Consider the following 25,949-nt stretch of genomic DNA (forward strand, 5'->3'; position numbering starts at 1 on the left):
CACCTGCCCAGGTGAGCCAGCCAGCCCCGCGGGGGGAGGAGCCTCACCGGCAGCAGTAAGCTGTGATTAGCTGCGGTGTTTATGTGTGGGTTGTGCCCCGTTTGTCTGCAGGCTTTTGACCACATAGTGTGTTTGAGTTAGATATCTGGAGGGACTGACAGGCAAATATACCCAGAGCTTTTCAGGGAAGTTGGAACGGATCTATTTTTACAGTATTTTTTACTATTTTTTACAGTTACCCTAACCCTAACCCTAAACTTTTCTTAATATTCACGAAGAATGAGCACGACAACCATCATTCATTGAGTTTTGATGGTTTTTAAACTTACCGTGGAGTAAATGGAGGAGGTGCTGGAGACCAGAGACAGGGATGAACCGTGAACTGTGGAGATAAAATCACAGGTGGGGATTAGAAAGTACATCTGTAAACACATTAGTGTGATGGTAAGCAGACCTCCCAGTCTTCCCACCTCCCCTCCGACGTAATGACTCTGTGGTCTCAGCGTTACGGTCAAACTCTGGTGCGACTAATGGCGGCACGAGTTACTCCATTAATGACTCAGCCGCTAATCGCACTTCAGACGCAACAACACAACAGCAGCACTGTTTCCCGCCCGCAAGCGGATTAGAGGGGATCAGCGGCGTGATGTCATCGACCACACCGAGAGGTCGGGCCGATCTCCAAACGATCATTTGTTCATTTATTTGGCTCGTGTGCAGGAAACGCTGTTTCATTTTCCTTCTTTCTTTTAAAAACAGAGGACTCACTGTTATCTGCCTTCGGTCTAGACTGGAAGGTGTGCTGGGAGCCACATGAAGAGGAGCCTGTTTAATATCTTCACCTGTGTGGTTGGGAACAGTTCATGAGTCACTCATGATACCATCTTTTCCACGTGCACTCACTATCACCGTTTGAAGAATCAATAGTCAAACAATCACGGCAGACGTTCCAGCTGCTCAGATGGGATGATTGCTTCTGTTTGTTCGGCATTTCTGACATCAAACTGAATATTCAGGTTTTAGATCAGGTAACACATACTTTATGTTTTAGTAGTTTTTTAAGGAAGTAGAGGCTCTGCAGAATCTAAGAATGTTATATACACTGGATTTGAAACACCAGAATGACTATTGGATTAAATTGCAGACTTTGAGTACCATGTAATAAATTCCCAATAACGTAATAAGGTATTACATCGGTATTATCGGTAAAAATGTTATTACAATATCCGTCAGTCAGGACATATTACATTATTGGGCAAGTTATTACATTATTGCGTTTTATTACATTTTCGATTGAGTTAAGTGCAAATTTTATTACATTTTCAGGAAATTATTACATTATAGGAAATTATTACATTAGAGGGTGCTACAGGGCAGATGAAGCTGAGGGCAGATGAAGGTGAGGGCAGATGAAGCTGAGGGCAGATGAAGCTGAGGGCAGATGAAGCTGAGGGCAGATGAAGCTGAGGGCAGATGGAGCTGAGGGCAGATGGAGCTGAGGGCAGATGAAGGTGAGGGCAGATGGAGCTGAGGGCAGATGAAGGTGAGGGCAGATGAAGGTGAGGGCAGATGAAGGTGAGGGCAGATGAAGCTGAGGGCAGATGGAGCTGAGGGCAGATGAAGGTGAGGGCAGATGAAGGTGAGGGCAGATGAAGGTGAGGGCAGATGAAGGTGAGGGCAGATGAAGCTGAGGGCAGATGAAGGTGAGGGCAGATGAAGGTGAGGGCAGATGAAGCTGAGGGCAGATGGAGCTGAGGGCAGATGAAGGTGAGGGCAGATGAAGGTGAGGGCAGATGAAGGTGAGGGCAGATGAAGCTGAGGGCAGATGAAGCTGAGGGCAGATGGAGCTGAGGGCAGATGAAGGTGAGGGCAGATGGAGCTGAGGGCAGATGAAGGTGAGGGCAGATGAAGGTGAGGGCAGATGAAGGTGAGGGCAGATGAAGCTGAGGGCAGATGGAGCTGAGGGCAGATGAAGGTGAGGGCAGATGAAGGTGAGGGCAGATGAAGGTGAGGGCAGATGAAGGTGAGGGCAGATGAAGCTGAGGGCAGATGAAGGTGAGGGCAGATGAAGGTGAGGGCAGATGAAGCTGAGGGCAGATGGAGCTGAGGGCAGATGAAGGTGAGGGCAGATGAAGGTGAGGGCAGATGAAGGTGAGGGCAGATGAAGCTGAGGGCAGATGAAGCTGAGGGCAGATGAAGGTGAGGGCAGATGAAGGTGAGGGCAGATGAAGGTGAGGGCAGATGAAGGTGAGGGCAGATGAAGCTGAGGGCAGATGAAGCTGAGGGCAGATGAAGCTGAGGGCAGATGAAGGTGAGGGCAGATGAAGCTGAGGGCAGATGAAGCTGAAGACAGGCTTGGCTGTGAGGGGACGGTGGTCGTTGGCGTTGCAGCTGTGAAGCAACGGTTCCAGCAGAGCGTTGGATGAACTACGTGACTTTGGTCCTGTCATTTAAATACCGTCTCCTCGGTAACTCTACACATACGCGCGAGCACCAACGCTGCAATCCAACGCACATGCAGACAAAGAGCTAGAGAGAAAGTTTTGTTTGAGGTTTCTTGAATGTCACCACGTCTCTCTCACCCCGCTCAGCGATCCCTGTAATTACCTCCCGCCCTGAAAGGGAAGCTGGGAAAAAAACACCCCGTCTGAGGCAGATACGCTGAAGGGGGTGGGAGGTTAATGATAAGTTTTCACCTGTGTTATTACACCTCAGGTGTGCGCTACCAGAAAAGCTCGACAAGCACTGGATGGAAAGACTTTTTTTAAACGAGTTAAACAATAGATGATACGTCTTAATGTCCTGGATGACAACAAGCACCGTGTCTATGATCACCAGATCAGGTTATAGATAATATATAACTTTCTAAACAAACTTACAACATCACATATTCAGTTTTTTTTGGTAAACTCTGCTGCATTTATATAGGTGATGTTTTTTTTACGTGTTTCACATGTTTTTATGGTGTACTGACCAACATTTATACCGGTTTCATACGTTTCAAGAGCTTTATTGACGAGTAGATTTGATTTATTCAGAGGATGAAGCTTTCAGCTGCACTTTTTTGACTCATATATATCCACTTTTGCTCCAACCGGATCAAAACGGGATATTTTTTGTAATCTTTTTCACCTTTTTGAGGAGAGATCACAGGTTCTCAGTGGGATTATGATCTGGCGAGTTTCCGTGCCTCTATCTCCGAGACACTTTATCACGCCTTTCTTTGTGTGTTGCATCGTGGTGGAAAGTTCAGGGCAGCGAACCAGGACCAGCTCCTGGATTGTTGGGTGAAGCTGCTCCTGGAGGATGTTTGGTAGTTATTATTCGTTAGTGGCTGTAAATTTTGGTTGAATGTTAAGCCAACCCAGCCTGTTGGGATGAGAGGCAACCGTAGTCTCGGTCGGTCTCAGGATGTTTCAGTGTTGCTGTAATACAGGACTCGTGGTAGCGGTTATCTTCTCAGTCTATCAACAAATGATTTCCCAAAATAAGCAAACCGCTGGAAGGAGGCTTCGTCAGAGAAAACAAGTTTGCACCGGTCTCACGTCGTACAAACACTGAACTGCATAGTTTTTCCTCCAGTTCCCTCGCGTGATGGCATGTGGATAAAATGGTTAAGAAACCACAACAGTGAAAGGTTGAAAAGCAGCAACAACCGATCCATCAGGGAACTGATTATGCTCAAGCGCACTGCAGAAGTGTTGAGGAAAAAAAGCGTCAAGATTGCAAACATTACCTCAAGAAATAACTCCAATAAAAGCCTTTGAAAGATGATGAAATGTTCATAAATCTTCTTCAGTGTGCATTTGAAGCTTTAAAAAACACTAAATCTGCATCACAAACAAAACTTTTGGCTTTAATTAAATGTTTCATAAACTTAATGTTACATCAAACATTCATGTAGAGGTTAATTTATGAAGCCATGTCACATCTTGGGTTCAGTTAATCCCTTCATCTTAAGGGGAACATTTGCTTGATTTATTCTGTATCTGCTAGTTATTTGCATGTGGACTAATGCTGAAAATAAGTGTCTATCTGTCAAGTAATAATGAGCTGCTGGTGTCGTTTAATGCAGGATAATGTTCACGCATCCGGCAGGACGGATGAAGGTTTCCGTTCCAGAGTTTGGTAAAGACGAAATCTTTGAAGTTTAAATTTGAGATTCCTAAAGCCGAGTTCCTTCCAGTTACTTTTCCCCGGATCTTTTCTGTTTGCACAGCTCGGGCTGCTCTTGCCGCTGGCAGGTGTGGCATCCTCGTGTGACGAGGACCTGTGGTTGTACGTTTCACTTCATCAGCTGATGGACAGCACTTTACCAGCCAGAGAGACGGTGCGTCAGTCTGCTTGGATTCGCCGCTTTCACCGCCAAATTACATAAGACGAGAAAAACCTGTTTTTTTTCCATCATCACAAAAAATTGCACTGTACATGCAAATGTGTCATGTGGCTACATCATGATGTGGTTACAGTTTGCCCCAAATGGAAGTGTGTTTAAAAATAACAGCAGGCTGGATTTCTCCCATTAGGAGTCATTTTTCAGCAGGACATCATTCCCATCTTTTCCTTTGGCTGGTTGCTCTAATTCGAGCCCCTGTTTCCTCGGCTCGGAGGATCGAGGAGACTCCGGCAGTGAAAGCCCTCCCCACTCTGCCTACTGGTGAGAAAAGCACCGCTTGGTACTTTCCCAATAAACAAGCTTACCAAAGAGGAAGAAAAAAAAAAAAAACAGAGCCCAACCAAAGCTGATCATGGATTTCTGAGGGGATAATAAGCTTTCCTTGTAGAGGAGCAACTGTAATCTGGAGTAATGTCTCTAAACGAATGAAATAATGATTCTTCTGGCAGGAGGATGTACAATGAGGAAGGGGTCAGAGGCTTCGGAGTCATAGGAGGATAAAGGAATGACGTGATGGAAACGGCTCACACCTAATTACAGATTTTACCCCCAACATCTCCGTCACCTGAGATGTGGTTTTTCACGTCCACCCGTCCCTCTTCTCACCTTCTTCAAAGCCGTCCCGGAAGGATCCTGATCGGCTCATGGTGCGAGTCTTCTCGTCGAGGGACATGCAGGAGTTCCTCAGCCTGTTTTCGCTGGAGGGGTCAAACGGGACGTCCTGATTGGTCAGGCTGTTGTTCCTCAGGCCAGTGAGGTTGATCTGAGTTGTTGAGGTTGGACTGGAAGCTGGAGGGGGGGGGGGTCAGAAAGTATTAAAAGCTGGTCATCTAAGTCACCTGATTGTAAGGTGAGAATTTCAGACTGATTATGAAAAGAAAAAAAATCTAAAATAACACATTTGAGCACCTGAATTTAGAGAATGTAATTGACAACATTCTATATATCTAATTAGATATAATGAATGACTGGAATAATTATAGGGTATTGGGCTACAGAAACAGGTTAAAGTAGGGCTGGGCGATACATCGAGATTTTAATATATATCGATATATTTTCAAACGCGATATGGTACGAGACAATATCGTTTATATCGAAAAAAAAATAAATTATGATTTTGATATAGCTTATTTTGTGACAAATTTACTTGAATGTTTTATTTGAGATTTGCACAAATGTTTTGTTATTTGCACAAATGTCAACCTCAGTGGAAAGGTCTGCCTGTTACTGTCTACATTGTATTAATTGCACAGTGTATTTTAATTTCATTGTTATGCAGGAAAGGGATATTTGTTTTATTTTATTCAAGAAGCATGTTTATTCTATATATGCAGGCAGTTTATTTTTATTTAATTGTTTTATACATTTTGCTATTGTGCAGACCTCTGTTAATAAAGGAACCTGTGTGACATTTGGCACGAGGCTTTGTATTAAAACTGACTGTTTTTTTAAGGGTTTGCCTCAGAAAAAAATGAAGCTAACAGAGATGCTATGCTATAATGCTTTGGGGGAAACCCCAATTATGGCACAGAAAAAATATCGATATATATCGTGTATCGTCATTCAGCTAGAAAATATCGAGATATGACTTTTGGTCCATATCGCCCAGCCCTAGGTTAAAGGTGAGTATATGAGAGCGTTGTGTGGCGTTTCGGTGGCGTACCCAGCTGTCCGAAGTTGAAGCGTGTGCCGGAGGGGGAGGTGATGCTGGACCCGGGGGAGAACGGGGAGTTGCTGACTGAGTCCTGCAGCCCGCTGGTGGAGTGGGAGCGCAGCCAGTCGCGGCTCTCCTCGTGGCTTCGCAGCTGCGGCGACGGCCCATACCTGCAGGAGGTGAAAGGAACGGTTCAAATGGAAGCTGGAAGACGAAACCGAGCTGAGGCGGTGATAATTCTGATTTTTAAAGGGGCGAGCTGATGTGGGATCAGATTCGTTTCACAGTCAGCGAGGTGGATTTTTCTCCTCTTAAGCAGCCAGATTAATAGCCAGGATCTGACATGAAGATGAATCAGACGCTGAAACAAGATATTGCAACAGTGTGATCGGAGACTGATTTCAGCTGTGAGCAACAGAAACTGGGAACAAAAGCGGAAAAGAAAATTTGAGCCCCGTATGGTATCATGCCTGCTGCAGCGTAGGAGCGGTGAGAGCCCTGCGGGGGGACATAATGGCATACCTCTTCACAGAAGCTTAACAGCACAACACAAGTGCCACAGAAAGACTTTTTTACTAAAAGAATAAAAGTAAAGCATGAGCTGAAGCCTTGACATGTGATTATGGACGCAGAATAAAAGAAAGACAGAAGACAATTTGGTGAACCAGGGTGCAAAAATGCAATGTGTCCAACAGAAAGTGCATGAAGTACCTGAATCCTTTCTTAGGCAGAGTGTTTCTACCACAGTGTGGCCCGCTGTGGGAGAGAAACACTTGAGAAGGAGAAAACAAAGGAAGCAAGGATGCAAGGAAACATGTGCCCCAAGAACTACGTGAAATATTCACTATTCTCTCTATTTTATCTACAGTCACAAGAGCTAATGAACACTTGTACGTCACCTCTGGGGAAAAAAGGGCACAGTTCTTTATAGGAATAAAGGAGATAGTGTATAACTATGGGAAATTTGTCAGGAGACTTTAAAGTTACAGTGTGTAACAATAAAAGATCTTTGTAACCAGTGTTTCTATTAGTACACAATGTTTTTATAACCATTTACATCTATTTGTGAGTCATATTACGTGTATTAAAGGGACGAAGAAGACGAGTGCTGTTTAGAGGGCAATGGGAGGAATAAATGGATCTGAATGCCGTGTTGTGAGACGTTTGAGGCGATGGAGGAGCTGAGTATCATATTTATAATGCAAAATAAAAGCAGGCAACAGGGTTTTGGCATGTCAACAAAGCATGGACGCGTGGAAGCAAAGGGATGTCTGCATGGACCAAAACAAAACCCATGAAGAAACACTGGTGATGCTTTTCCCCGACAGAAGAAACCGATGAATATCAGAGGCTTTATTCCCTCCTTGACGGCTGATTCTGCCTCCAGCTATGAATAATTGTTACACATTGTTACTTTAAGAGATTGTTGGACAGAACATGGCTCAAAAGAAGAGCCAAACATTTGTTGTAAACATAGAAACATCCTGTAAGTCTGCAGTGAACCACAAGGTGGCGGTGTGGGAGCAGTGGTGGCAGACTAGCGCTGACCTCTAAACAAAAACACTGCTGTTGCCAACAAACACACACAACCTCACATTTACACTCTGACAAACGCCCATTCACCCAAGAGCTAAGGGTCCTGAAAACCACCACAAACTAGCACACAGAGCAACACGTTAAACACACAGCAACCACTCCAACACGCCCTAGCACACAGGGAGACCTGTGGTTCTGCTCTGGCTCTCTGTGTGACAGCAGGTGGTGGTTACCCAGGACCTCCCACAGCTGTCTCACCAGAAGCCTAACACTGCACACAGGTGCATTTACCTGTCCTGCCTCCGCGGGAGCGTGTTTCGGCTGAATTTAGGGCTAGCGGAGGGAGAGGAGAGGGGACTTGATGGAAGACGGGAAGGAAAACGCACAACACACACAGAGAAACAGCAGAGTTTTAGAGAGTGGCGTGGATGAAGGAATGTGTCAGAACAGAGATCAACTGCAAGATTCTTCAACAACGAAGTGGATGAGAAGACTTGGCGAGGATGGTGATGTCATAGCCCCGACGCCGAGACGTTTTTGTTACATTACTGACCACGATTACTGTCAAATCCAGTGTGGACGCCAAAGGACGGCAAACAGGCAAACAGGACGCAAAATACCTCACTGGGACAAATGCTGTGTGAACTGTCTGGGTTTTGGATCCTAAAATGTTTATGGTAGGACGGGATCTCACGATGTGTTACTGCTGTCCGTTACTGTGAAGGATAATTAACATGTCAGACTCTCGTTTGGATAAGTACCCTGTTGCTACTCCATAATTACTGTCTTACTGTGGGGGACCATACACATTTGTCTATTTTAATGTGGGTTTTTTTTTCTGAACTCTTGCAGCACAATAAACACTTGACAGAGGATCCAAGCAGATTTCTTTACATCTATAAAAGCAGCATTTAACCCTCGTCCTTCCTTTCAGCATCTTTTACTGTACAGACCACAGCAAACCAAGTCAAGGCCAACGTGAATGTTTTCGACAACATAACATGTTTTTTTTTGGAAAAGTCTGCCTCTCTAAAGACCTTTTTATCTCATTTATCGCACTATCCAGAATTATGCAAATGATGTATATCTACAGGACTGTCTCAGAAAATTAGAATATTGTGATAAAGTCCTTTATTTTCTGTAATGCAAAAATGTCATACATTCTGGATTCATTACAAATCAACTGAAATATTGCAAGCCTTTTATTATTTTAATATTGCTGATAATGGCTTACAGCTTAAGAAAACTCAAATATCCTATCTCAAAAAATTAGAATATTCTGGGAATCTTAATCTTAAACTGTAAGCCATAATCAGCAATATTAAAATAATAAAAGGTTTGCAATATTTCAGTTGATTTGTAATGAATCCAGAATGTATGACATTTTTGTTTTTTTTATTGCATTACAGAAAATAAAGAACTTTATCACAATATTCTAATTTTCTGAGACAGTCCTGTAATATGTGTATATAATAATAATAATCTGACACTGATAAACCCACGATTCCTATATTCATCTCACGTCTGAGAAGGCTTGCACTGTGAACTGTGACATCACAGACCCAGTTGGGGAAGAATCATCCAGCTCCCTCATCTTTGTCTCCATCCACAACTGAACTTCATACTGCATTTACTGCTCCGGGAGATGTGTCTAACAAGCTGGTCAGCAGTAAAGAAGTAGGATTGATTCCTTCTAAACGATGATAAACTTGAATGATAATTCTACTTTATTACAGACACTAAAACCTCTGGTGTCCTCACCTCTCGGACATGCCGGTCTTGACGCTGCTGGTGCGGCCCAGAGTGGACAGGGTGTCCTCCCTGTGGGCCCCGGGGCCTCCACCAGCGCTGCTGAGGCTCATGTCGATGGACTCGCTGCTGGTGTGCATGCTGCTGACGGAGGGGAAGCCCACGCTGCCCGCCCCGCCGTGTCCGCCCAGAGTGCCCTCCCTGCTGGGGACGGAGGAGCCGCTGAAGGTGGTTCCCCACGTCAGGCTGTTGGAGGGGCCGGTGGAGGAGTAGAAGGAGCCCGGGCTGGAGGCCTGTACGTGAACAACAAACATGACATTAGAATAGAATAGAATAGAATAGAATAGAATAGAATAGAATAGAATAGAATAGAATAGAATACTTTATTGTCTGTCCCAATGGTGACAGAAATTCCTCTTTGACAGGGCTCACAACCACATTCACACATTCCCATCAAGACACATTACAATAGAAAAAGAATAAATACGTTAAAAAAAAAACAGTAAATAAGTTAGAACAGACATGATTAGTGCCTGTTAAAAGTGCAACGATCTATTTAATATTGTTCAGAATGATTGTGGCAGATGGAATGAATGACTTTTTGTAAATGTTTTTCCGGGCCAGTGGAATTTTATACCTTATTTATACCTTATAAACCTTTATACGTAGTTGAAATGAGTGGTGAAGGGGATGAGAGGGGTCTTCTGTGATCAGAGTGGCCTTCCTGATCACAGAGCGGTTGTAGAGATCAGACAGGGGGGTGTGTTGTGATCTGCATATTTTGCTGGCCTGGTTTATTATTCGTGAGAATCTGGTTATGTGTTTGGTGGTGAGCAAGTTGTACCAGGATGAGATGTTGAATGTAAGAATGGATTCAATGAGTGAACGGTAAACCAGAATTGAAATGAAGCTGTGAAACGTCTTTAAGCTCTATATAACGACCAGCAGGGGGCGACTATCCCTCCTTACTTTAACCCCCTCTCATTTCAGTCCCTGCAATCAAAAGGCTTCATTTTGTGAATTACGGTTTTATAAACAATGACATGGATGATAGAGCATAGGGGTGGAGCTACGTTGTGATTGACAAGCTGCTGCCCCGTAACGGTGCAGGTCCACCTCTTACAACATCTGCTTTTTACACTAACACCATGCCAAAGTTCAACTCAAAGCAGGAGTTCAGATGATTTTTATTTTGGTCACCAGGGAAACAAACACAAAGAGAAGTGAATTCAACTATTTGACAAATATGGTCAAAACAATTTTACTTATTTGGTTTTATATTTTTGACCCCCTGATCTGATGGGATCAACTCCAACATTTATCCTCTTCTAGGCCCATTTTGAGGCTGAACTGACCAGCAAGGAAAGATATCTGACCATTTTAACTGACAGCTGCTTCACATCTGGCATTTCAGGAAAAAACAGAACCATTTTGTATCCGAATGAGGACGTAATGTCAATCCATAACTAAATCACGAGCTGCGGTCCGTATAACTGTTCTTAATTTTTGTTCCAGGATCCTTATGATTTAAGACGACCAACTTTTGAACTCATCCTCACCATTCGTAAAGACATGTCTACTTATTTGAAAAACAATACCCTATGTGTAACTAAGTGATTCATAACTAGTCTGATGCAAACCTGTGAATCGTGTGAGGACACGATGGAGAGGTCGTGACTGAGCACGCTCAGACCGATCTACCCCAGAACAATATGGAGCTTAAAGGTTGTCAAACAATCGTCGGCTCTGCCTATCTGTTCATCTCCTCAACACATTTGTGCCGTTCGTAAGCTGAGAACAAAATAGTCCTTCTGTCCCTGCCAGGGCCTTGCGAGTGGATGTGGAAACACCTTCCCACACGTTTTAACACATTCAAACCACAATCACCTCTAAGCTTAAAGGTACATACGAGGGTTTGATCCTAATCCTTAATTTAGTTTGACTGTTGTACCAGGGTAACTAACATCTGGCCTCAGGATGAGGGAAAAAAGATCAGTGGTGACCAATGCACAATACACAGATTTTCATTTACATATAACACGTTTACAATTCTGCTGCCATGGTAACAGCTCTTCTAGGAGATCATAGATTCATGTCTGCATTTAGTTTGCTTACAGGAATCCTCACCTGCTCGCTGCCCAGCGTCCCCGTCCCCGATCCCAGCGCCCTGCCTCCGAACATGGGACTGCTGGTGTCGCTGTCCCCGCCTCCCGGGCCTCCGTCAGGGGACTCCATCACCGTAGCAACATGGTTCATGGTGGCGTGCGGGTTGGAGATGATGGTTGAATTCTTCATGTTTTCAGCCGTGGTGACAGGAGCCTGTTTATTGGGCTTCCCGCCGAATAACCTGTGATGAACCACAACCGAGGGAGAATTATGTTAAGATGTATCTTTTTCTTCTTTAAAAAAGTTTATAGGAGGGTGCATCCAGTGTTGCCAACTCCTCAGTAAGGGAAGTAGCTATTGGCTGTCCCAAAAGTTGCTAGAAGTCGCTAAATGACGTCATTGCCTAATTTGCATAATTGGCAATTTGCATATAACTGTAATGGACGCTGTAGGAGAGGAATAACGTCGTGGGAGAGAGAAAAGTTAGTAAAAAACACCCTAAATATGTTTAGAACTACAAATGTACACAAATTATTTCAACATTAACAACATTTAATGATTTTAATGCTTTGTCTAGATCCACATTACACACATCAGTTTTGTCCTGTATTGTTAAATGTTATAACAGCAAATTTAATCAAAAGATTGTTATGTAGGGTGAAATTGCTACCTCTACAACCAACCCTCCTCCTTTATCCAGGCTTTGGACCGGCAAAGTGACCCAAAAGAAAAAAGAAACGTTTACATTTACATCCCGCTCTGCAAGCCAGCGGCGGCTTTGCGCAAGCGCATTTCATTTGCAGTCTGGACGCGGAGTGGCGAGGGTCTCCTCTCTGCTCTGCTCTGCCCACCAGATAAGTCTCCAATAACACCAGAAAAAGTTGCTAGATTTGTCGCTAGTCGCTTTTTTAAAAAAAAAGGTGCTATAGGGGTCTGAAAAGTCGCTAAATCTAGCGACAAAGTCGCTAAGTTGTCAACACTGGGTGCATCCCTCTGGGCCTGAAAGGTGAAACTGCACAATATGTTGCATAAAAGGAGCCAGTGTGTAGCCTCGGCATTCGTTGAGCTTGTCCCCATTTGCGGCGCTGGTTGGTAGGGAGTCGTGGCATACAGAGCGAACTCTGTGGACTCGCACAATTGTTGGTAGGTGGAAAGCCTCTGGTTTGTATGCAGTGTTGTCTGGAATAAAGATGCATCTGTCCAGTTCTGAGAAACAAGCACTCGCCCTACTAGCGAGACAAAGAAGGCGAGAAGCAGCCAGGAAGAGGAGGACGGGGGTATACGAGGCCCTCCGGCCGGATTCACTGTTTACTTTCAGCTCAGCCATCGTCCTGGACGCACGTCTCATGTGCCTCGTGTCTATCGGACGGGTCGGTATGTGTCACAGCGTGCGGCGGTCAAAGTTCATTGGCTTGAACCCTGACCTAGTTTTACTCCGGCAGCCTGGTTAAGTCGACGAGCCGTCAGTGTATGTCAGTGTAATGAATGTGTTTCTCAGGGCCTCGTTTGGTGCACAGGAAAATAAAGGGGGCAATCTTACGTTAACAGGCTTCAGGACAAATTAACAATGTTCTGTTATGTTAAACTGTTTTAGAGGAATCATCAAGGGCATTGGAACATTTGTCCTTTTTATGTGACCTTCATCACGAGTTCTGCCTACTCCCATTTTCCCCTTTTTCTCGTCTTTTCTTGTGCAAGGGAATATATAAGACTGAAAAAGGAAGGGAGGACACCGAACCAGCTCGTTTCATGCTGACATTTGTCTGCTTGAGCTCGGTGAGCACACCGACCTGTGATTTCTGCTCCTCGCCAACAGAACAAAAGCAACAGTATTATAACTCTCCGGGAAACAAGAAACACAGTAGCAGGCCTGTATTCAGGGAAGGTAGAGCCAGCACTCGGAGCTGAATCCGGGCCAAGGTGCGCACGCAAACACACACACACAAGCTCTCCCGTCGCTCTATGCTAATCCAGGGTTAGAGTTAAATGGCAGGCTGTGATGACTGGAGCCGCAGTGGGCAATAATAGCAGCACATTCCCTTTGAAGAGTTATCACTCCCTCACATTAATGAGGGCAGAGCGCTGAGGTAAGAGTCAGCTTCCATTACACGGCACCACACCCTCCCTTCAGCCCCCCGCACCACCAAGGCTGAGGCTTGGCAGCCGATCAGATTCTGCTCAAGGCCTCCATTCACAATGACCTGATTTAGCCTCGCAGAGCCAGTGTGTGTGTGTGAGACTCCAACAAGCCCACACGTGTGATCCTTGCTCACCACTGCTCACCAGGCACTGTGGTTGAATGATTACTGTATCTTAAAAGCTCTTTTGAGTGTGTATGTGAGCTGCGTGAGGGTGAAGCCCGTGCCAGATCCCCCCCCCGCACCTTCCAGAGCAGCCGGGCTGCCGGCCCAGCGGGTCGTACCTGCGCAGCGTAGGTGAAGACACTTGCTGTCTTCCCGCCAGAGGAACAGTTGCTGCTCCTCCACCCTGCATGGCCGCTCCGCCCCTGAGGTTGTCGATCTCGGAGACGCCCTTCTCCCGGTCCGTCTGATTGGCCAGCAGCCCGCCGGGGCCGCCGGCCTTGCTCACGCTCAGGGAGTTCTTCCCGTGAGAGGTGACGGAGAGCACGGCCGCCTCGATGCTGCTGGTGGAGGACCGGTTGCCGTTGCGGGCGGCGGCCCCGGAGCGGCTGGGCCGGGGGAGGCTGCGGTACTGCAGCGTGGAGCGGGCGCTCATGGGGAGGAAGCCGTCGTCGTGGTGACCCAACAACGAGCCTCCGTCCTGCCCGCCGGACTTCAAACCTCCTGACAGCGAGCGTCCGCCGGACTTGGGCATCTTCCCCAGGGTGGCCGAGCCGCTGGTGATGGTGGCCCCGCTGGCGGTAACCATGGTCACCAGTCCTTGCTTCTTGAAGCCGAAGGTGCTGGTCGGGGTGCGCGAGGCCAGCGTGTGCATCTGGGGGTGCGACTCTGAGGCCGTGCTAGTGGTGGATGCGCGGCTGCTGGAGGCCGACTGCTTTTTGGCCTCGTCGCCGCTGCTGCGTCCAGCGTCCGAGGGCGAGCGGTGGAGGCCGTTGGACCGCGGGGAGAGCCGTCCCTTTTCAGAGACTTTCACATCATCCGTCTTTCCTGCAGGACACAGAGAACGAGACAGCAGGATGAGTCCCAGCGACTGACATGACTCATTATTACTTGAGCAACTGTACAGCAAAGAATCCTGCAGACCTGCTTCTGATTTCAGTCATAAAACCAGCTCATATTTTCCACAGGGTGTAAAGTAAACATGCATTCAAACTGAACTTTTAATCTAATTTGCAGTCAACTTAGATTCTGAAATCTTATTCAAACTTCAAATTCAGGAAAAACAATGGCGTTTCCGTCCCGGCCGGGGAATGGTCGACCAGTCTCCCCCGAGAGTTCCTGAAGGGGCCTGGGTTTTTGCCCTACTGTCCAAAGTTAGCTTTGTGCAGCCCTCGGGTACTGGGACTGTTGCTGGGGGACATTCAGCCCCTACACAAATGAAAGATCCGTCCGGTCTGCCAGCAGTAAGTGGGGTTTGTTCCGGATGAGAGCTGGACTCCATGACAGCTGCTCTCTGCCACCGATTGTGTTCATAACTTTAAAAAAGGGACAGAATTTTTTGGAGCGGAAGTCATCCGGTTTGGTGGGTCAGGACTGATGAGGTCCTGTTATTGACCCACAATCTCTGGGTTTTATTCCATTTAAACCAGAATAAACCGCCCTTTTGGACTGAAGGAGAGATGTTGTCTCAAATGAATTCAGGTATCTGAACGTTACGTTCATGATTCAGGGAACAATGGAGCGAGAGATTGATGGGTGGATCACTGCGGCAAACTCTGTACCGGGCTGTTATAGTGAGGAGACCGCAGGGCCAAAGAGCGAGGCTCTGTTTACCGCACAATCTGGGTCCCCATGGAGTTGCTAAGCATAGTTTGACCTGGTCAGTCAGTCAGGAGGGAATCAGAGGACAGTGGCTGTCAGGAGGAGCCAACTGCAGTGGTTTGGGGATCTGGTTAGGATGTGTCTTCTATCTAGAGGTGGAAGAGGAGGAGGTCTGGGCTCTCTCTCTGGCTGCTGCACCTACGATCCATATCAACCCCTTACAGATGCTCAATGGATGGATGGAAGGCTATTTTTTTAGATTCTTATTTTTTTAAAGTAAAACATGTTAGAATTATCACTTTAATGGGCTACAATGAAGGAATTATTTGTGTGTTTTTGTCTATTACTGGTAACAGAGGTCAGTCTTACCTGAGCCGTGGCCCTTGAGGCCCACAGAACTGGCGGAGCCCGTGCTGCTGGAGCTTTTAGTCCGGGGTGACGTCACCCCCACCTGAGTGCTCATGCCCCTCCTCCAGGAGCCCGTGTGGGACACGGAGTGGCTCTTCCTCCCCGAGCCACCCTTGTCAGACTCATCGGAGATGTCGCAGGGGTTCCTGCGGCTCCACTTGGAGCCTGAATCCATCCTGATGCCGCTGTCGGACCCGCCGTCCGGCCGCTTCCCCTCGTCCCCGGCCCAGGATTGGTGAGCTGCTGTGGAGGCCGAGTGCTTCTCTGCATCTGTCACGGGCTGGACCCACACACACACACACACACACACACACACACACACACACAATATTAGTCTGTTTTTGAGCGGCTGCTCGTTCCTGTGAGAAAATCACCTAATGTGAAGGTCAAGACTTGAGTCATCACAAAAACATGACCAGGAGCTTCGTAGGTAAGATTGCTTCTTTCAAGGTAAAGTTTTTACTGTAACTGATAACACAACATTTATTAAGTATCCAAACTGCATGAAAGCCTCTTTGATGCAATATCATCTTTCTTTTGAATTTCTTGGCAAATTTATTTTGTAAGAGTTCATAAATAAAAAAACAATGCCACACAAGCAAATGATTTTAGGTTTCTTTTTCCTTTTGAATGAGGTTTCCCTCATAAAGTTTTGCCTTCCCACAACTGATAGTGGTGGCGTGTTTGAAGCGAGTGATTCAGAGGCTACAGATGCCACAGAGAGCTGCCCTACGCTCAGAGCTTCACCACCAGTCCAGCCAGCGTGTAATCTCCTGCAGACAGATGGAGCAGACTTAATTAACCTGCAGTGTCGGGCAGCCGCGCCGAGACAAAGGCTCTTTTGTACCCAACTTTGTTTTTTCACCAGCACCTCGACCGCTGGTGACGCATCACGAGCTGACTGGCTTCACATCAGTCAAAATATACTGTATTTGTAATTTACACACAGTTCACACTCCAAAAAATTTACATGAAATTTAAAAAATAAGAGCTTTAATGAACTGAAAAGGAAAATGTTTTTTCTAGAAACTGTCATCTTCTCCATGGCTCTATAAACATGGCTCCAGCAAAAAGGAGTCATAAAGTACCTTGAATATGTCACTGAGGTTTTGTTATTGGAGCAGGAATGAAGCAGAGGTTAATCCTACTCGTTGTACTCCTGCCGTGTCGACAAATATTAGGCCGAAAGGATTTGAATGTATTGCGGTTGGGTCGGCTGGTTTTCTGTTAAGTTTTGCTGATGTCTTGTTTCCAGTCTTGCGTTTGGACTTCTGGTCCTCTCTGTTGGTGGTCAGGTGACCTTTCCCCCTGCCCTCTGTTTCTCATCAACCCGCCTGCATCCCCTCACGTAATTACCAGAGTAAATCACGCTGCATCAGTGCTTCTCGGGCCCAGTCCTCGGGGCTGATGCTGCACGTGTTACACGGTTCCTGGCTCTTTACCCCCCTGATTCAAGTCATTAAGTCATTAACAGGCTTGTGCAGACCTTGGCGACAAGCTAATAGTGAAGCATCTAAAACGGTTCAACCCTGGTCCTCAGGGCTCGCCGTCCTGCACCGTTTAGATGTCGCTCTACTTTAACACACCTGGCACCACTTAGTGGCCCATTGACAGATTTCTGTGGACCCTGAGGACAGGCTGGTGCTGATCCAGTAGTCTGAATCAGCTATGTTGGAGCAGAGCAACATCTAAAGCCTGAATTATGGTTCTGCGTCAAACCAACGCAGAGCACACGCCGTCACCGTGACGCCGTCGTGAACCTTCGGACTTCTCCGTCACTCCATTTCGCCGCAGTGCAGTACCCCCCGTGACCGCTAATTCGCGATCTTTTCCTGAATGGTTTATCAGACTTTTTCCGGTCACAGTGAATCAAAGAGATAAGGACAACTATTGTGCAAAAAAACAAAACAAAAAAAAAAAACCCCACACATAAATGAAGAAAAGAGCGCTGAAAGTTCACGACTGCTTCAAACCGGAAACTGGAAATGTGTTGCTACCAAGCAAACCAATCACAGCCCTCTCCGTCTGCGTTTGGTCTGCGCGTAGTTACAATTTTCGGGAGGTGCACGTCAGTGACGGCGTCAGTGACGGCGTGTGGTCTGCGTCGACGCGTAGCACACGGCGTAGGCACGGCGTTGTTTTGACGCAGAACCATAACTCAAGCTTAAGACATGCAGAACATCAGCTCTTGAGGAGCAGGCTGCTGTTTACGATCCTTGGGCTTCTTTGTTTTCTCAGTTCCTCTTTGCTATCAATGTTTTTTTTCCCCACCTCCTCCCGCTTTTGCAGCATCTTGAATTTTGTTACGTCTCCCACTGTTCGTCCTGATATGATGAGATTAATTATTTTCAGACCATGAACCCGATTAGTAGTGACTCCAACGTCTGGCACACTTTTAAAACTTTCATTACTCTGAAATGTAAACGTGAGTGAACCGTATGATGAGTAGAGCATCAACACTAATCTGTTTGCATGGTGGATGACCGTGGACTAATCGCTGCGCTTCCGAAGTTTGTGGCCGCAGCTATAAGCACCGGATTCAGCTGCATCTTGACGTGAGCGGAAAGTGAGCCGTCGCTGTTGGATTTGAGCGTGTTGCCTTACCTGCGTGTTGAGGGCCTTGCGTTGTGCTGCGGGGGTGTTGGCATAGGAGGAGATGGAGGAGCTGGTGTTGATGTCATCTGTGTCGATGTTGTCGCTGACGCCGCTGCTCACGGAGCTGCTGTCATCCCAGCTGCACAAACACACACAGGGAAGAGGATTTAGAGAACTTTAGAGACCCACGAGCAAACTGTGATGTCCTGAATCCCACGAACACATCAGCCAGCTGAACTCCTCACGAGTGAAGATGCATTGTTTTTGATCTGTGGTGAGATTTCAATACCAATACATGTCCTTTCTATCCATTTTTTCACGTTATAAATATTTGTATTAATTCTTCAAAACAGTTTCGGTCTCTATAGTTGTTATTTATAGATGTGCGCCTTCATATGGGGTAAAAGGGAAAAGAAAAATCTTAATCGATTAACTCCAGGGCACAAATGGGAATAAAGGCAGGATGTGCTATTCCAGACGGCCTGGTGATCATCTCCCTTTATTCTCCATTACACTGACTTCTACTTGGATGCACACACATACAAGCCCACAGACATACACAGGCCGGCTGAATGGGGGTTGTCTATCACGTCAACAAAGGCTCCTTGGAGGGGTGACATCATAGTGTGTTTGTGTGTGTGTGAACTGTTCAAACAGATTCATATGAACAGAGCAAACGCACCAGGAGTTAAGGATATTTGTAAATATGTCTGTGTCTGTGTGTGCATGTGTGTGTGCAGGGGGTTGTCTGTTTGTGTGCTTGTATCCGTTTGGAGTCTGTGGGGGACAGGAAGCCCAGCCAGTTGGCAAACACCGCTCTGAAAGGAGCAGAAGGAGGGCTGATGGTGACAGCAAGGCCTGGCTGCAACACAACACACACACACACACACACACACACATGCACGCGCACACGCACGCGCACACACACACACACACACACTCCAGAGCTGGTATCAAAACTTCATTTTAAAAGTCATCAAGGGTTGGCTTATTACCCTGCAGCAACAGAAACGCGTCCACAATGAGCAAGATTCTATCAAACTGTTTTTAAGCTCATACAAGCTACAAACTAAAATCAATCAATCTCAAGATTTTTTTCTAAGTCTTTAAACTTTGAGGTGGAAAATTCGGTAAGACGGTAAAAAGGTGAATGCAATGGAAGCGGTTTGGTCCCAGAAGTATGATTCACGGATGCAGACGGGGCTGTTCCCAGAGCACCCTGTTGTTACATTAGCTGTCTAAAAGTCTCCTTTTCCTTTGTTCGCCGTGCTCTAAGGTCACATCAATGTTTTTCATTCAACACCCAGCTATTATCTCCCCCGGGTTGATTTGTGTGCAGATCAAAACAATGCTGCTCAGCATCAAATCCAGATGTCCCGGATTGTCCCACCAACAAACAAACACACATCGTAATTATGGCTTTAAACAAAACACAGATTTTCTGTGGCAGAAATCCCAGATTCAGTATCACAGAGAATAATCGGCTGCTTCTTGGCAGACTGCAGATCAAATGTGTCTGCTGCCTTTTGGGGGTTTTTGGATTGTTTTTTTTTTGTTTCAGGAACCTTGCTAACAACCTGTTGGAAAAATAAAGAGGGAGAGCACGACTTCCACCAGGATTCAGCAGGAAAATAAATCAAGCACACAGAGAGGCAAAGGCATGGTTTAAGGAGCGGAAAGCATCCGTGCAGCAGGGAGAGCTGCGAGGTGTCGAGAGATTTAAAGTGACCACAACTGTTTCAGTTCATCCGTACAGCCACAAGGGGGAATTCCCCACACACACGTCTCCCAAAATAAATGCAGACAGTTGAAAAAAAAATATATAATATACATATTTCTATTCTTGTTCAGCTTTGACACTCGCTCACAGTTTTCTCAACAGCTCTTAAATAACTGAAGAAATCAAAGTAACCATTGCTAGAAAAAGTTTCTTCTGCACATGGAAAGAAAAAACAAAACAAAAAAAATCAAATCTACCTAGTCAGGGAGCCTGGGTTGCCGTGGGAACCAGGGCGCTGAGGGAAAATGCCAAGCTGGACCGAGAGCTTCATGACTCCATATGGCTGAGAGAGTTCACACGACTAAATATCTCTCTCCTCTGAGGCTCTCTCGTCCTTCTCTCGTGCTGGCGGTGTCCCTGAATCGCGATCCCTTATCACTCGCCGCGCTGATGCTTCATCCCTCAGGCACAGTTTGTCTCTGCCTGCACCAACGCCGAGAGAAACTGGAGGGAGAGGAGGGAAGGACCTGCCCCACCGCTGGTAACATGAGCCTCCCCAGGGACTGTTAACCACTTCACTGCTGCAGCCACACCACTAATAGTGTACACGGAAACACGAACACACCCTAAATAGTCCACTTGAGCCAGAGGAGCCTGTGAAGAATCAAGCAGCAGCAGCGAGTCGAAGCCGCACGGCTGCAGACGAACTTTGAACTGAAGGACAATCCCCTTCGGTCGCTCCGCCGAGTCTTTCCCAGCTTTGGTTTCTGAGCTTGAGTGTCTGTTTGTGCAAGACTGCAATTTCCCAGACAGATCCACCCTGACCAGCTGACAAGCCAGTGCTAATTAGAGATCAGGCCAAGCGGCGTGGCCAAGCCCACAGCCTCCCGCTGGCAGAGCAACTCGCCAGTTACCAACCGCCGAGCCCTTTAGAGCCAATCACAGAGCACTGAGACATTAACCGCATGCTGCCCCCCAGGAGGAAGTGGTGCCAAACAGAGGCCGATGAGGTCGCATCTAATAGATCATCACACTGAGGGAAAGATGGGAACTATTTCTTCCTTTTCCAATTCATACGAATCAAAAGATGATATATTCCAGTCATGCAACCTTTAACAGCATCTAAAGAGGTTTTTGAGAGGCAGCAGACATGGTTAGACTTCTTAAACCCCTGGAGAGTGCAGTTAAATGTTCCATACAAAATTGTCAATCATTTATAAAGACAAGATGCTTCACTCCGCCACTCGCCAGAGACCTGTAAACCGGTCAAAGACGACAGTCGTGCAGAGAGAAAAGTGACCCAGATCGAGACATTCCAGAGTGGGACGTCGCCTCTTTCCAGCTCCCATTTGATAAGCTCTCTGTTCCCCCAAAGGGGTCAGAGTTCAGAGGCCAAACCTCGGAACTTCCTAAAAGAGGAAAACAGAGTGGGGGGAGGCACGAGGACCAATGACAGAAATGGGTTCCAACATGCGTCAGCCAATGGGAGCGCTGGACGGTCCTGAGAACGAGGCTTTTCGTCGTGTTTGTTTTAACTTTTCTCGTGTGCCCCTGGGGACTGCGGTCGGTCGGACCGTCGGTCTGCTGGTCATCGCAGCACTGTATCCCCCTCAGCACCGAGGAAAAAAACCAGCCCGGCTCTGGCACATGCACACAGGATCTGTGCCGCAGAAATGTACACACAGACACGCAGCCACAACAGAGCAGTGAGGCAGAAGTAAGGGGATTTCCTGCGTTTCAGGGGAGACTACTGGTTCTTACACCACAGCTGGATCATATAACCCCCGAACCTCTCTCCCTCGGTGCAGACGGGCCGATGGGACGGAAAGAAAGATAGACAGACAGGGGAGGGAGAAGGAAGGACCCTGACTGCGTCTGGGTCGCGGCCCCTCAGGGTTTGGGGGGGGGACATAACATCACGGTGATGCTGACAGGTGAGCGCGCCAACTCCAACAGAAACCTTCAAAACCATCTATTCTCAAGAGAAAACACTACGACAGAGGAAAGGTATTTCTGTGAGGTAGCGGTTTGATCCGTTTTCAGTTCAATCATATCTTCAGGGTCACTTTAGAACATAAATCCTGTTAAGTTCGGAAATAAGAGAATTCTACTTGTCCAGACAAGGACGAAGCGCTTAGAGCTGAGCAGGATAACCTGTAAAGAGTTCCCCCTTGATACTAAAACATAATAAGAATAATCTAAATCCCCCAGACTGTACCTTTTATATGTAATAAACATAAAGCCAATAAGAAAATGTGGGGAGTAATAGGTATCCTCTCATTGATTGCATAGGATTTAATAGGGTGAGTTTACTGTCAAGAGTGAGACATTAAAAAGCCTCTCCGTGGCTTTTATCGTGTGGTTTAGTAAAGGTTTCAGGACGTAACAATTAGAAACAAAGCTTTGGGCGATTTAGGACTGCAACATGAAATTATCACAAGTGCTACTGTTAGCTGTAACAGACTCAGACATGTGCACGCGTTTTTATAGTCAACGCAGATTCAGCCTGAGCTTACTCTCAATGTTGTTGATCAAACAAGTACAAAAAGTACAAAAAGCTAGCATCAAACATTGATGCCTTGTAACTCTGATTCTTGCTGGTTAATGACACAGAAACAAGAGTATTTGGGTGGTTGCCGGTTGCCCCTGCACAAACTGAGAGGGAAAGTGTCGCAAATGCCCTTAAAAATGAAGCTGAGATCCAAACAATGCATTTAGTTTTGTTTTCTTTCTAAGCTTGTGCACAGTAGCTGTCAGGACTAAAGGGCAGCGAGGAGATAAAGGAGGCAGAAAAGGGGACACTGGGGCCGGGACATTCCGGGCTGGAGCCCAGGAGCCCTGTGGTACGAAAATGACACAGCTGTCCCTTCTGTGACGAGAAAAGACAGGACGAGACCGGACAGCACAGTGAGGAATGTCTGTCTTTTTGGCCCTCTCTCTGCCGTGTCTGCTCCCATTGTCTCCTCTCTTGGGAAAACATTTCGCGAGCTGCACTCAGAGAATTTATCAAAGCGTTCCGTTCCCTGGAGCTGCACATGCTTCCTCTGCCTCCTCTCTTTCTTTCTTTGTGTTTTATGTGTAAACACACACTCCTATACATTCAACTGGTTGACCCGGATCTGTAGCAAAACATACACCAAAGCCCCCCCTTTCCCATGTGACACGCATGACTTAATGCAGGCACACCGCTGCACCGTGCTGCTCCAAACCAAGACCATCAGGGCAAACAGGGGAATTTCTAACATGAGTGCAGACGCACCGAATAAACACACAGAGTACAGACCGAGCCATTGTCACCTCAGTGCAAGAATCAAACATAAATGCAACTCCTGCTTCTGCTGCGGTGCTCGAAGAAACCGGGATGTGGGGAAGTTGGGAGAGTATTCCCACAATTTGTCTTCTGTCATTCTCGTCTGCTTTGAAAACGTGTTGGGAAGTATCTCCAGATGATGGATGTTGATCCTCCCAGGATATAAAACATATTTTCCATCTGGGTTGCGTCCCCAGCTCAATTCAAACTCTAGCATAAATGTGCATGGCATAAATAAGTAAAAACTGTTTGTGTAAAAAGCACCATCTATCAAGAATATAGCAGCGCTTAATTATCTACAAGAAAAGAAACAAACCAATATGCTGCCAGTAGATATACCGCTTTGTCTTGCCAGTGATGGTGTGAACAGTAAAGAAGCGTGAGACAGACATCTTTCATCTGAAACATACACTCTGGATAATGATGTATGACAAGGCACCGCTTCCTCCCGCAAAGAGAAAGCCAAAATGTCTCGGAAAGATGCCCTGCCATTTGCACTGATGACATCATTCCTAACCAAATTTGGTGAAGCGGTGATGTGCTGTTGGAGAACTCAAGACGGCTTCTCCAAACCCGTTTTAACATTTTGATTTATATCCTCCTTGTGTTTGTTGGAAAGGCAGTCTCTGTTTTAAATACAATGTTTAATCCAGCGTAAAAAATTCAACAAAGTGCTAAGATGCATCGGGAAATACTCATTAGATAATGTTAAGCACTCTGGAATGACTTTCTTTCTGTATTTTTTGCAATATAAAGCTACTTAAACTCTCAATAAAATCCATTTTGATGCTTAAACACGTGTATATTAAGTGTTTTACACCAATTTATCGCTCAACAGTAAATATCACATTGCAGAAGCTGATCCAGAGTTGTTGGGGGCGTCTGCAGCTGACCAGCTTTTCTTTTTATGTAAATGTGTAAATATATAAAAGGCATCGTGCTTACTTCTTCACTGGGATATAAACTATATAAAAAAGCTCAGATCTAAAACATTTAATGGAACCTTTCTTATGTGAATAATATCCTTTTGTAGGACAAAATAAGTAGTATGCAGCCTGTCCCCCGGAGCCCCAGTAGAGAGCTGTGGATAATCAGGCTAAGAGCTGGAACCTGCACAAACCATCTCTTTCCACATCTGCACCTAAAGTCCTGAAAGATTCAGTCAGGAGAGATTTGAAGGGTTTTGACTGATGAAGAGATGAGTGCTTCCAGACTGGACCTGAGACAAGTCACCGGGCGTCTGGCCTCTTTGTTACCCATCAAAAACTACGGGCTCGGTGGCGAAAGCAGCTGGCCCAGACTCGTGTTTGCGGATGTCCTACTTTTGAGTCTCGCTGCATCTTTCTGGCGCGTCAGACTTTTTGTTCCTGTGGGTCTCTACTGAATCTCACTGCAGTCAGTTCAGTAATAAAGCACGGAAACTGTACACCAAAGAAAATTCAAGACAATGCGAAACAAATGAAACAACAAAATGCTGAGCATAAAGCTCAAGAGAGAAGCAAGAAAGGTACATTTACCAAGACTTAAAGCTCCGCCTTCTTTTGCGTGTCTGACTGTCTGCAACTGTACAGTTGAGGACTGTTGGCTTAATAGAAACCTGGGGGGGGTTTGGGGGGTGGGCTGTCTGCTCTTAGCCATGCAGTATCCATGGCAACTCACATCATCTCTCACAGGGTTCTGTCTCTTCCTGCTTCTTTGTTTCCATTAACAGACATCCGATAACCCCATTTCCATCATCATTCATGTGAACGAGGATTTAAAACAATGTCAATGTGAATTAAAAAGTTCAGTTCTACAGTTTTAACATTAACATTAGTATGTATTTTAAAAAGGCACTTGTGAAAGAATAAGTACAGCCTTATCAGAATCAGAATCAGCTTTATTGGCCAAGTTTGAATATGCCAGACAGAGAATTTTGCTCACTGTACCCAGATTTATTTATTTTTTTATTATACATTAATATATTATTATTATTATACAGTATTTACCATGTTGGGAAGGTAAGTAGCAATCAGGTGCTCCTTATAAAAGTGAGTCACTATACTTTACTCTAAATTACCCCTTTCACCAACTAAATTTACCCAAAATCCGGTTGTGATTGCTTCCATTAAGATTTGGTCACAGTTACGCTCCCACTTTAAATTTATAGATGGCTCTATAAATTGTTCTATACTTGGCAATCATTTATTTCTTCCCTCTTTGTCAGACACTGTGTTCGAGCAATGGAAGGGTAAGGGTCTTATCAAATTTTCAGATCTTTATGAGAAGAATCTATTCTGTAGTTTCGATAAGATCCGTACCAAATATGATCTACCCCATAATAATCTCTTTCGATATTTTCAAATTAGAGATTTTGTTGTAAAGCAATTTCCCTCCTATCCTGAAAAACCGGCAGATAGACCATGGGACAACCTTCTAATATTGCATCCTGGACAAAAAGGCCACATTTCTGTAACATATCGATCTCTTATGAGACTGAATGAGCACCCTGTGATGAAAAGTAGAGATAGATGGGAAGCAGAGTTGGGCGAGACTTTTCTGGACGAATGGTGGGATGGAGCTATTGATAGGAT

At 45.8% G+C, this 25,949-nt stretch overlaps 1 protein-coding gene across 12 annotated transcripts in view; it reads right to left on the minus strand.

Annotated features, from left to right (window-relative positions):
- nav2a (neuron navigator 2a) overlaps window positions 1-25,949 on the minus strand; it is a 249,424-nt gene that overhangs the window by 14,321 nt on the left and 209,154 nt on the right. For 7 of the 12 annotated variants that reach the window (XM_061737815.1, XM_061737788.1, XM_061737743.1 and 4 more), the window contains 10 exons: window positions 18,356-18,485; window positions 15,713-16,031; window positions 13,864-14,569; window positions 11,451-11,682; window positions 9,348-9,628; window positions 7,878-7,943; window positions 6,762-6,806; window positions 6,060-6,220; window positions 5,003-5,185; window positions 330-382 (listed from right to left, as the gene is read on the minus strand). In XM_061737815.1, the coding sequence (XP_061593799.1) occupies window positions 330-382; window positions 5,003-5,185; window positions 6,060-6,220; window positions 6,762-6,806; window positions 7,878-7,943; window positions 9,348-9,628; window positions 11,451-11,682; window positions 13,864-14,569; window positions 15,713-16,031; window positions 18,356-18,485 (2,176 nt within the window). The remainder of the gene's footprint in view (window positions 1-329; window positions 383-5,002; window positions 5,186-6,059; window positions 6,221-6,761; window positions 6,807-7,877; window positions 7,944-9,347; window positions 9,629-11,450; window positions 11,683-13,863; window positions 14,570-15,712; window positions 16,032-18,355; window positions 18,486-25,949) is intronic. The other 5 variants (XM_061737761.1, XM_061737779.1, XM_061737798.1 and 2 more) reach the window with 5 other exon arrangements.

This window comes from Cololabis saira, chromosome 2, assembly GCF_033807715.1.
Source record: "Cololabis saira isolate AMF1-May2022 chromosome 2, fColSai1.1, whole genome shotgun sequence".
NCBI classification, from domain to species: domain Eukaryota; kingdom Metazoa; phylum Chordata; class Actinopteri; order Beloniformes; family Belonidae; genus Cololabis; species Cololabis saira.